The following is a 12,697-nucleotide window of genomic DNA, read 5'->3' as shown; positions in this document are numbered from 1 at the left end:
TTTATATCAAAGTAATAATTTAATAATAAACATCAAAAGAAAGTTTCACAAGTATCATATGAAGTTATTATATCCTATAAAAATTATAATGCTATTTTCACTTTTATAAAACATAAAAATACTATTAAAGACAATCATTATGCATACAAAAATATTTGCATATTAATGGAAATATTAAGGTAGAAAGAAGTTAATATTTTAAAATACTTGTTTATTATTTAGGAATTATATTTATTTTATTCATTTTTCACACAGAAATATATTCTACATTTTATATCTATGTACATTTTTTTTATAACACACTTTATAAACTATTAATTTGTAAGTTATATTAAGTTAAAATGATTTATGTATTCAAATATCACACTTCTCAAAATTTCTATTATTTAATTTGATAATCTTATATTATCATATATATGTTAACTGATTAAATATCGACAAATTTCGTTAATATGAATAAAATATTACGCGTGAAAAATATTACTATAATTTATGAAATATAATATTTAATAATTTATAAACTGTTATTTATAATATTTAGCAATAAGAACTTATTGTTGTGACTTTTATTACAAATATATTTTAATATTAAATATATTTTTATAAGAATAAAATAATAATTATCTATAATTTTCAATCTACATAATTTTTTAAAAAAACTTGTAATATAATCAATTGCAATATAATATAAATATGTATATCATTATTTTTCAAATTTTATAACAAAAATAAATAATGTAAACTGATTATTATGAATTGATTCTAATTATTTTAATCAATTAAAATATTAAAAATAATTTCAATTACTTATATTATATATAATATTGTTTATGTAATATAAAAAATGATAAATTATAAAATTATTTAGATAATATAACTAGATGTCAAGAATATCAAATAAAACAATTATTAAATTAATAAAAACTTCTTCATATAATATATATATTATAATTAATCAATATACTAAAATATTATAGAAAGCAATATTTTATCAGAATTTATAATAAATAATAATATGATTCTTATTCTTTTGTTCATTTTTTATATAATAGAAAAAAGTAACAATATATGTTTACAGGGCTATAATGTTATATTTTAATAGACAGAATAATAGAAATATTTAATAGAAATATAGAGTAAAAATCTTATATTTAAATATATATAATTTTATGAACACTGTCTTATATAAATTAGTTACAAAAATACAAAAAAGATTCATTTATGAAATGTTCATATTTTAAGTCAAAATTAAGATTAAATCATAAATTTCATATTTAATTTCTTTTTTTTTCATTCATTTTTTTTTATTTAAGTTAAGTTTTAAAGAAAAGTTTTTTTTAATTTTGTTAAGTTTCAAACAATAATTTTAAACTGTATTGTACATTATATTTCTATTGTTCTTTATATATTTATTTTATATTTTAAAAATGTATATATGTAATTATAATTATATTAACTATTATATTAACTGTTATATAACTATTATTATATTAACTGTATGTGAATAAATTACAGCACCAGACATAACGTATATAACCCTGTATATATATAATATTGAAAAAACAGGGCAAGAAACTTTACTGTCATTCTTTTGTTATCAATACAAAGAAGTAACAAAACTTTCATCTCGCATATGTTTTTATAGAAAATAATATTTTTTTTCATTTCAATTTTTTTTCATTTCAATTATTCTACTTTTCCAATAGAATTTTTTTTTGTCTTAATTATACAAGACAATTATACAACTATCTATTAAAAATTTATTTGTAGTTTTGAAAATTTGATGTTTAACAAATACATCTTAATTTCAACAAAGTACAAAAAATATTGTATTAATCAATAAATTTTTGTTTTATATTAAATTTGACAGTCTTATGTAAATCTATCTAATTTGAGCAAATGGAGATCTGCAGAGTGGACACAATGCTTGAGACTGTAAGATAACATCAATTATACTTTAAATTTGGATTATGTTTTTGAGAAAATTAAAAAAGCTATAATCATTAAATCTATTTATAATAATATTATCTCATTTATGTTACTTACCTCAGCTTCATGTCCCCATTTTTCAATACATCTTTTATGAAATTTATGTCTACAAGGTTGTAAAATATAATTAATTTTATATGCCAGTGGAAGTAAACATATTGGACATTCATCGGAATCTCTTGACATGCTGGATTGTCTATTATTATAGAAAAAAAGATATTTTTTATTCAGTTAGATAGAATTGACTTATATAGTTATATTTTATATATATTTATTATATTATATATTTATAATACTCACTCTGGATAAGACTCATAACCATGTTCATAATATTGATCATTTCTTTGTTTATTATTTCCAAACATAAAATATAAAACTGTAGCTACAGTGACTCCAAGAATTATAGTTACTAAGCCTGCATGCGGCATTTTTTCGATATTGAGAGTTTAAATAATTATAAATTTATAATATAATTATAAATAATTATAAATATTTGAATAAATATTAATAATCAATGAATTAATTCTGAGAATCCCACTCGTTTAAATAGTGAAATTAATGCTTGAGTTAATGCTTTTAATATAACACAAAAGAAATTCGAGGAAGTCACAGAAAAGTCCCCGTGACATAAACAATGAAATATTGTCTGCTTCAATTATATCGATCTTCTCTTCAAACGTCTGCATACATCAAATAAAATACTATATAAATTCACGCATAATAGTAAACAGGTTGACCAACAGAAATTAACTTATATATGAAACGCAATTATGTATTAAAAATAAATATATTGTGAATTTCTTTTTTATTAAAATTATTATTGATAATTATTTAATGTAATGAAAATGCATTATAATATTAAATTATTTATAACAATATAATTATATTTATCTAATAGGTTAAAAAGTTAAAATTTTATTCAGTGATTTTCTTATTGAAAATGTCTAGAAATATAAAAATATATACAAAATTCTTATTTATGTACATAAATATGTTATAAAAAATTAAATTCTCAATAAAATCTTAGTTCAACTTACATTATAAAACTAGTAAAATGATAAATAATTAGGATGTCTACTGTCTCTTTTAGTACAAAGATTTGCTACAAAGCAATAGATTCAATCTAATTGGATTTTTTGTTTAGTACATATGTTACCAAATTATAATCAATGACTAAGTAAAATTAAAGATATGTTATTATAGATCTTCAAAAAAAAAAAAAAAATTTTCATTTAATTTTATATTTTATTAAATTTTAAATATATAATTTTTCATAACTTTTAAATTTATTAATATCATTTCATTAAATCTAATTAAATTTACAATAAATCAAATAATATGTAAATTTTTAATTAATTTAAAAATGTTTTTTCAATTAAAATTTTATTACAAATAAACAAAAGATATTGCAATTTTATTAAAATTGAATATTAATGTATGTAAATGTACATATAAATTACAATAATCTGTTTAATTTATAAATTAAAATATCATTATATTAAAAATATCAAAATAAATTTGCAATCATTTTTTATATAATATATATACCATCAAAGTCAAGAAAATAATTTTTATATTACAAAATAAAATAAATATACAAATAAAAATATATATCAAATAATCAAATATACAATTTTAATGAATTTTTCGTAACGATTTGAATATTTATTATATTTTTATAAATTTTCATTTTAACATTATTTTTCTTTATTATTTTCAAAAAGATTAGTAACTATACAGGATAGCCTACACAATAAAAATTTTAAACTATAAAATCGAAATTTATATAAAATATTTTAAAATATTTATTAAATGAATAGAAAATTATTATGTTAATTATTAAATTTTAATCATTTTCAAATTCTGTTCAAATAAATCTTTTTGCGCTGTTCGCAATTTATTGTATAGGAATTGAATAATAATTGCTCAATAATTTAAAATTGAAATTTTTATATTTATACATATAAGTTACTTGTTTACTAAAAACATTTATATAACATAGCTAACGTGTTCTATTAAGTAATTATTATATAACAATGAAGCTATTTTATTTATAATGAATAAATTTTCATTTCTCAACAGTTATAAAATGATACTATTATAACTATTTACATAATCTATCCTATTTAATCTAAATAAGTAATGAAACTATATTATATTTGTTTTTTGTTTTAAAAGATATGAATTAAAGTTTTTATTTAAATTTTAAAATCAATAATTGAATTATTTAGTTAAATTGACAAAAAATAAAATTTTTTTGTGTGCTTTCAAATAATATATATATTGTCTATATGTAAATTTAATAAAATTTAAAAAAATTTAACACAACAATCTAAATAATTTAACATCACTTTATGAATATAGTATGTTTTCCTATATAATTATTAAAAAATATTTATTTGATTGCCAAAAATGTCAGCTATGACGTTTTTTTGTTAATAGTATACTTCAAATTTGGCAATCTAAAGTTGCCGTTGAATGAGGAGGTGATAATGTAACAGGTGTTATCGAAGAAATCGACCGATTAATAGATTGTAATGGTGATGTTTGCTGTTTAATCAACATATGCCGAAGGCATTGCGCTTCTTCACGAAGAGTTATTACTTGCGCCCTTAAAATTGCGTTTTCATGCTCTAATATAGTTGCTCGCAATGCAATCTAGAATAAAATTTTAATTATATAAATTTAATTTTTTTTTTTTAAATAATTTGTTACATTAAATATTTTTATCATAAAATGGAACTTTTAAGTATTATTATAGTTGTAGTCTAAATATAATTAAATTTCTACTCACATTATCTTCTCTAATTTTCCGAGCATCTCGAGATTTCTTTGCAGCTTGGTTATTACGTTTACGTCTCTCATAATATTTTTCGTCTTTTTGATCATCTGGTATTGGTTTCTTTTCGCTTCTAGGTCGTTTATGAATGTTTGTGATGCTATTCGCACTCAAAAAATGACGACTTACCATGTTACCTGTTTTATTGAGATATATTTCATTAATCATGACTTTTGAAACTGATATATTGATAAAAATAAGAATAATATTAAATATTTAACAACTAATAAATCTATTAAAAAGAAATACAAAAAACAAATTTGCCCCGGGTGAGGATCGAACTCACGACCTTAAGATTATGAGACTTACGCGCTGCCTACTGCGCTACCGAGGCAGTTGATAAGATATTTTGATAATAACATATAAATATTTAATAATTTATAATAATTATATTTTAACATATTTTTTTCATAAATAAAATAATTTTAAAAAGTATCAACTTACTTGTATTACTATTAGAAAACGTCGGAGGCACATTTATAGATTGCATTAAAGGTGGAATTGTAGATAAAAACGGTGGTTGAAGTAGAGATCCTGGAAGTGAAAATGTTGACAAAGATGAGGGTGTTAATGGCGATGATGTCCGGCCAATTGCTATATCTGGTGTATTTGAACTTTCTAAAATGTCGATATTTCCAAAGTTGTAGTCTTTAGAATTATATGGCTCATATCTGCATAAGTCTACAAAAGTAATATAATTTATTATAATTTAAAAAAAATTATAATCTAATAATAAAATGCAAGTATTGCAAATTATAGTAATTTTTAATTTTAATTTAAGAAATATATTTGATAATTTAAAAGAACATTAAAATTTAGTTTATTTAATTCAATTAATTTTAAAAGTATTATTTTTAATAACAAATTAATATTAATACATATGTAATTTATAGTAGTCCAAATTTTATCTAGTTTAAAAAGACAAAATATCAACAGCCCCTGTGGCCTAATGGATAAGGCATCGGTCTCCTAAACCGGGGATTGTGGGTTCGAGTCCCACCAGGGGTAATAAAACAAAATACTTTTTTTCTTTCCATGTCTCTATTATTTTTTTTTATTATCTAATTAATACTATATATAAAAGAAAAACGAATTTTATAATTAAATAAAATTGATAAAAATTCAATATCAATATTATATCATTTATAGGATTAATTAAAAATAAAAAAAGAAATTTTTTTTATTTCATTTTAGATTATAATATTAGTAATGATTATTGAATTTATATACAAATTTTAAATAAATAATATTGTGCATTTCTATTAATCATTTTCTTTATTATTAATTAGTTAGCAAGTTATAACAAATCTCATAAATATTATCTTTATTGAAATAAATTTTTATTTTCTTGTAATTATTTTTTTCATTATATCAATGATATAAATAATATATTTAAAAAAATATTCTACAAAAAAAAAGAAAAATTAAAATATAAGAATAAATCATGAATTAAATAAAACTGATTGAAAAAAATAATTTATTAAGTTAATTAAATAATAAATAAGTAAGAACTAGAATAAATAAGAGTTAAATATTGAAGAAAGAAAAAAAAATAAAACCTCTACCGTGACAATGTGTCTTGGCACATTGCCGTGACCAGGATTCGAACCTGGGTTACTACGGCCACAACGTAGGGTCCTAACCACTAGACGATCACGGCTATCTGAGGAGTTGTGAATCAATTCGAAATTGCATAAGATCATACTTCATATTCTTATTTTATATTTCATAAGTTCATATTCATTTATAAATATGATATATATTCCTATATATATTAATTATTATTAAGTGCTTTGAAATAAAATTCCAACTGAAAAAAATATAATATAATAAACACATTATGGAATTTTTATATAAAAATTTAGATAAATTTAATGAATATGCATATTTTGTTAATTACAAACTAAAGAGTACTAACAAATAAAAAATAAATAATTTTATTAATAAGAAAAGTTTTCATTTTAAGTTTTCATATAAATTATCACTAAAAGTGAAAATATATTTTTAATTCGTCAAAAATAATTTAATTTTACACAAACAAAGTATAAATTAAAGATATAAATTAAATCTATTAAAAATTTGAAAAAAATACCTGAGGTCGGCGTGAATAGACTATAACTTTTTAAGAAATGTAATGCAGAAACCGCACTTGTCACTGCGCTTCCGCTACAGATTGTTCTTGCATGCGCGTGGGAGCTCATTCCTTTAAAAGAAATAGTTTCAAACTCCATAAACACTAAAAGAACTATGTGCAACACTTTTTAATATAGTCAAATCATTTTCTCTTCACCAATGTGTCAATATAATTATGTCTCAATTATTCAATACATTTTAAAAACATTCTATCTAACACTCCAATCTTAATCAATTAAAACATATAATTTATGTACTCATGTTCATTGAAAATACTTTTTTTATCATCCACATGAATTCAGTTTCTTCTTAATTATTTGATTTTGATGATTTTCATTCATTATGAAATAAAAAACTACTAATTTCTTTTTGCTAACATTTCACTCTTCCCTAACATTTCATAAATTCATTTTTTTCACATTCACTTTGAATAATAGAATAATATCTAAAAAATTCAAATCAAAGATCAATATCAATAATGATTAAAATTATTATCTCAAAAAATTATTATATAGTTTCTTTGAAAACAATGTCAATTTCCAAAGGAAATTCAATTTCACCGTGATCAAACTTCTTTCGCGTCACGACCTCAACTTCCTGTCGAGCCTGTTGACGTTTCGTATCACGTGTTTTATTACCGTATATCTTTTCACCAAAAGGATGTGCAATTCGTCGCCACCAGGGTGGTTCCGCCTCTCCGTACATGCGCACTGGAGAAACAAACGATTGTTCCGCCCCTGAATCATTAGGGGTGAACAGTTGACTGGTATTTTAAGTGGTCAAGTAAGGCAAAAGCTTGGCTCTGATCGGCCAATCCCTGGATGACGGCACAACCGATAATGGCTCAGCCTAACGTTCATATCACGACCTTAATCTTTAGATCTGTTGTTATAATGGACTTTTCTCGTATCTTGCATGATTGAATGATGGAAGATTAACATCGGTGTCGCGTTGAAAGTTGTTACTGACAAACTTTACGAAACATGTTTTTAACTCTTTTTCCTGTAATTATATTTTTCATTGCGTGGCTTGAATTAATATATAGATGAAATCCTTTTCTGTAAAAAAAATGTAAAAAATATTCAATATATGAATAAAAATGTGATAAAAGTACATTACAATTATTTCATATCGAAACATTATAAATACATTAAAAAATTATTCTTGAAATAAAATAGTAACATAAATTAAATTGGTAACATATTTTTGATATATTATTATTATTAAAATAATTTTATGAATCAATAAATTTACAATGTGTTATAAAACAATGATAAATATATAAAGAAAAATTTAATTGAAGTTGTTCCAATGCTTAACCTCAAAATGAGATATAGAATAATATAAATATATAATAATAAAAAAATTATATAATGTTATGTAATATATATAAATATTGAAAAGAATAATAAATAAATTATATAAAGAAAAAGACAAAAGATAGATATTCATACTTTTTTTAATGTTTATCGATAAATATTTTGTCATTCATACATAGTTTCTTATATAATCCTTAGATATAATTCAACAAGATTTGATAATTATATATCTTCGTAACATTAAATATTTTTTCTTGATTAATTCATATGCAAATTATCATAGATTATTTTAAAAGAAATAAACTTAACCTTCAAATTGTTTTTCTAAAACAATTTTGATTTTTTAAAACTTTAAATTTTGATATGTATATGTTATTATAGTATTTTCAAATATTATAAATTGTTTTCAATTAACAAATTATTTTACAGTATTCAATTACTTCTATCTTATGTATTCATGTAAGTACATATACATACCGAGGCAATAACACACTATGCTAATACAATAGATAGGATTCGACTACGTTTCTAATGTCTCTGGGACAATTGGCAGCTGACACATTCATGTTACCTACGAATGTTTAATGCGTCGATAATTATTATGAAGTAAATTACACGACAACGCAAGACAATATCAAATGGAGAATTTGCAACATTGATGAATCCGACTCAGAGCTTAAAATTGTTACTATTCAACCTCATCAATGTTGCAATCCCATCGTGAATAGCAATTAATGGTCAAAAGATCGATTGTTTTCCGCAGGAATTAGCTGTATAGGTCCTTTGACCTTCGCGTGTCTGTATTTATTGTAGTACATAATCGATTTAGAACGATCAAAAAATATTATTAATAATAAGTTCATCATCAAATAATTCCTAATTATTTATCAGTCAATATAAATATTAAATTAATATAAATATTAACTAATAATTTTTAACACAAAAGATTCAAGAAATATTAATGCAAGAATAATTCATAAAAAGATTGAATTTTTTGATAATTAATTTTTTCTGAAAAAAAAAGAGCATAAAAAAAATGTCTATTTTCTCTCCATCAAATTATTAGTTTTTTAAATAATAAATAATGATTTAATTCTACATTTTTTCAAGTTTTCAGTCTTAAATCTTACTTCTTTCTTTGACTATAAGTAAAAATAGTAATATAATTGCACAAAAGAAGATTGAAGGTGCGACGGTGATTTACGAGATAGCGTGTCGTTTTCGTTTTCGCGAAAAAAGGGGACAAGCAGGGTGGATTATATTGCCTGTTCAAATTTAACTCGGGGGGCGCACCGCGGGTTAAATAACGCCATTTGTTATCGTAATATCTAATTTAGCGTTGAAGGGTGATGCGCCTATTGCCATGTGGCCGTAATCTCACGAAGCCTCAGTACAGGTGTCTTAGGAACAACAATTTAGCTTCAACATTTCACAAGTTTGCCAGGTGTACCTAAGAAACAAAATGAATCATTTTCACCCACTTTTAGACTATTATTTAACTATTATTTCTATTGATTTTACCATTCAATCTACATAATTTCTTTAATTACTATATATTTAATATTTTTAAAGGATTATACACACACACGCACACATATGTATTATTGAGATCTTTTTTTATGAAAAAGTTATTTTCAGTTATATTTTCTATTTTTCCTAAAAATGTATTTTGGATTGACCATGTCCGCTAAATTTATCGAAAAAATTAAATTGATTTCAATTTAAGAAGAAGTATTATACGTGAAATTTATTTACAACAGAGTTATTCATTAAAAACTTTATTATTTTCTCTTCAAAATTCAAAATCTTCAAATTATTATTTCAAAAATATATTTTTTTAAAGATCTTATTTTTTAAACATATCTCGTAGAATCGAAGATATTGAATTAAGTACAACTAAACTTATTAAGAAATAATCGTACATAGATTAAATTTTCCAAGAGAAGAATATTCCATCACCATGTTCTTCAAAATTTAATCTCTTGTTATTTTTATATAATCAACGAAGAAACGTATGGTTTTATAAAAATTTACTGTTACCATAATTACCCATAATGGTATCGATAAAAATGATTGTTCATCAAGCCATTTTCCCGGAGAAGCAAAAATAATCAACGAGATCTGTCCTGACATGAACTCCGTTCTTTGTCGACCGCTCGTTATCATTATGCCGCTTGGATTCGCGATAGCGAACGCCCACGCGCCTCTTGCTCGCTTGGTCTCTTGCTCGTGCGAACTCAAACACCTGTCCGCGACCAACGAGTAACGTGACATCACGTCATGTGACCTCCTGAGCGCCCCTTAAGTTTCCCATGACACCGCATGACCTCCAGCTAATCCGCGTAATCGCCTGGAAACGACAGATTACACATTTCGACCATATCTTCCTGCCACCATTACATTTCTCTCATTTCTCACGTCCTCTTACTTCTTTTGATATTGAAGTGTTTCCGCTTTCAAACATATTTTTCCTTAATTTCTTTACATCTTCTTCTTCGAAAGAATTTTTTAAGAAAGTTGTTAAGCCATAAAGCATAAAATATGATAAGTATGATGTTGTGGAATGTAGAACAAACTCGATCGCGTAATTGTGAAGAGAGAGTATGATATATGAAATGTATTTTTGATTTTTAACGAGATTGTGAAACTTTTATTTATAGTATTGATAGATAGAAATTCTATATATTGCTTATGTAAATTAAATGTTTAAATCATTGAAAAAAAGTTAATAGTTTTATGACGATTTATATATAAAGAGAATGATATAGACTGCTATGATTGGTCAGGATACTAAATTATGCTAAATTATACCTAGTTACATGACGTTGCTGACATCATGTAACTTTCATATCGAAAGTTTTTGTTATTAAAAGAAGAGAAAGATTTAAAGATATTGTTACTTCAAAATGAAAAAGAGAAATTCTTGAAAAAGCTAGCTATGAAATGAGAAACATCTCATGGAACAGCATAACACTTATTTCAGAATTTTATGATTATTTTATAATGCATATCTGAATCATTTTGAATATTTTTTTATAAAAAAAAGAAATAAAGATGTATCAATATGATTTTAGCAAATTATAAACTTTATCTAAAATTATCTCATAAAATCCAAAGTCCATAAATGTAGTACATGACATTTGTATACAAATGTTGTTACATATGTATATAATAGTTAATAAAAAATTATATGAAATCAATTCAATACTTTTATCAATTAAAACTTAATTATCAAAAGAAATTGAACAGATCATAAATCTTCATATTCGGAATTCAAAATATAAACGACTGAAATGAAGAAGCTTCAACAAGTATTTTTCATCGTTTTTCCCGAACAAAATTCTCTGTGTTCTTAAGTGATGAATACGAAGCAAGGATCACGCACAATTTCGTGTGTTGTACACCTAGAAGCGACATCATGGCGAATGGGTCGCGTGTCTAACCCTTAATTTCATCCACCGTTTACCATCTTCGCTTAGAAGGCACCGATTCCTCTTTCACCCTCGCACACCAGTCATATAGTATTCGTGACGCTCGTTGTTTCCAGAGGAAAGTTATCTCATCAAGTCGTCACGAGGACGCCCCTCTTTGTTCGCAAAAGACGCGATTAAACTTTTCTTTGCTCGATTCACCACTGGTTCCATGCTCTGCGTTCCTTTTAGTACATGTTTCGTGTCAGGTGTGTGCCGATTAGCAGGCTTCCGTTTTCATTTACTTCGTTTACGCTTCCTTTGTGCGGGAAGTATTCGCCTGCGATGAAAGATTAACGTGGCAGCTTTTGCTCTTCTTCCTTTCGGTTATCCTGATTTCCATTTTTTTCTTTTTCTTTTTAAATCAACGTGGATTTAGTATTCTACCTATTATCTTGTGAACCAAAATGCAAGATTTGTAAATATATAGAAAAAAGATATTAGAAAACTAAACTTTTTATATCAAAATAGTTTTAGGAACTTTGAAAATTTTTTTCATAAAAAATTTTATCATAATATTATGATATTATACGTATATATATATAGTAATTGTAATGTTATATATATAATATTGTAATGATTACAAAAAATGAAATTATTACAGATATGATTGTATGATTTATGAATGTAATAATTTCATGATAATAATAATATATAATAAAAAATACTAAAAATAATTAGTATTTGTATTTATTATAACATTTATTTTGTATTATAATAATATTAAATAATATTTTCATATAATTACAAAAATTTGAAATATTTTTTGCAATCACTATATGTATGTTGTTTCTTTTACAATTTTATACAAAAGCTCTTCCATTAAAAAGTATTATAAAATAGTCAAAACTTAATGATTTAGATTATTTGATCTTGGAAAATATAAAAGAAGTATGCAGCCTTTCGGTTCCCAGACTATGGTAAATTATGGCTTACCACAGTTCTTA

General features: G+C 23.4%; 2 protein-coding genes and 3 non-coding genes across 6 annotated transcripts; 1 reads left to right on the top strand and 4 right to left on the bottom strand.

The window, feature by feature from the left end:
* Positions 1–1,561: 1,561 nt before the first annotated feature.
* LOC122713885 (E3 ubiquitin-protein ligase RNF181-like) lies at positions 1,562–3,127 on the bottom strand. The gene is made up of 4 exons (XM_043934698.1): positions 3,027–3,127; positions 2,290–2,669; positions 2,047–2,185; positions 1,562–1,933 (listed from the first exon to the last, which is right to left on the bottom strand). Exons 2-4 carry the CDS (start codon positions 2,415–2,417, stop codon positions 1,883–1,885), a joined length of 318 nt encoding a protein of 105 aa, XP_043790633.1. The 5' UTR covers positions 2,418–2,669; positions 3,027–3,127; the 3' UTR covers positions 1,562–1,882.
* A 1,151-nt stretch (positions 3,128–4,278) lies between these two features.
* On the bottom strand, positions 4,279–8,625 carry LOC122713860 (hepatic leukemia factor). Of its 2 annotated transcripts, none has more exons than XM_043934668.1 (6): positions 8,590–8,625; positions 7,600–8,019; positions 6,921–7,031; positions 5,273–5,509; positions 4,784–4,965; positions 4,279–4,647 (listed from the first exon to the last, which is right to left on the bottom strand). In XM_043934668.1, the coding sequence occupies exons 2-6, from the start codon at positions 7,664–7,666 to the stop codon at positions 4,438–4,440; spliced, it is 807 nt and encodes a 268-aa protein (XP_043790603.1). In that variant the 5' UTR covers positions 7,667–8,019; positions 8,590–8,625; the 3' UTR covers positions 4,279–4,437. The 2 variants fall into 2 exon arrangements, with proteins under 2 accessions (XP_043790603.1, XP_043790602.1); XM_043934667.1 differs by lacking the exon at positions 8,590–8,625 and adding an exon at positions 8,416–8,536.
* On the bottom strand, positions 5,090–5,162 carry Trnam-cau. Its single transcript has one exon. It is a non-coding gene; the product is annotated as a tRNA-Met (tRNA).
* Trnar-ccu lies at positions 5,764–5,836 on the top strand. Its single transcript has one exon. It is a non-coding gene; the product is annotated as a tRNA-Arg (tRNA).
* Trnah-gug lies at positions 6,417–6,488 on the bottom strand. Its single transcript has one exon. It is a non-coding gene; the product is annotated as a tRNA-His (tRNA).
* Positions 8,626–12,697: the final 4,072 nt, after the last annotated feature.

Source organism: Apis laboriosa, unplaced genomic scaffold, assembly GCF_014066325.1.
Source record: "Apis laboriosa isolate Shangri-la unplaced genomic scaffold, ASM1406632v1 scaffold26_cov146, whole genome shotgun sequence".
In the NCBI taxonomy this organism is placed as follows: domain Eukaryota; kingdom Metazoa; phylum Arthropoda; class Insecta; order Hymenoptera; family Apidae; genus Apis; species Apis laboriosa.
Note: the sequence above shows the minus strand (reverse complement) of the source record. Positions and strands in the feature narration are given on the sequence as shown.

What these genes read in the sequence shown, in the direction of transcription:
- LOC122713885 (XM_043934698.1), bottom strand. Translation starts at nt 2,417, where the DNA reads ATGCCGCATGCAGGCTTAGTAACTATAATTCTTGGAGTCACTGTAGCT. An exon ending in GGTTATGAGTCTTATCCAGA is followed by an intron (nt 2,186 to 2,289) that starts GTGAGTATTATA and finishes CTATAATAATAG; the next exon opens with ACAATCCAGCATGTCAAGAG. An exon ending in AATGGGGACATGAAGCTGAG is followed by an intron (nt 1,934 to 2,046) that starts GTAAGTAACATA and finishes GTTATCTTACAG; the next exon opens with TCTCAAGCATTGTGTCCACT.
- LOC122713860 (XM_043934668.1), bottom strand. Translation starts at nt 7,666, where the DNA reads ATGTACGGAGAGGCGGAACCACCCTGGTGGCGACGAATTGCACATCCT. An exon ending in TTTTGGTGAAAAGATATACG is followed by an intron (nt 7,032 to 7,599) that starts GTAATAAAACAC and finishes TTTCTTTTAAAG; the next exon opens with GAATGAGCTCCCACGCGCAT. An exon ending in TCTATTCACGCCGACCTCAG is followed by an intron (nt 5,510 to 6,920) that starts GTATTTTTTTCA and finishes TTACTTTTGTAG; the next exon opens with ACTTATGCAGATATGAGCCA.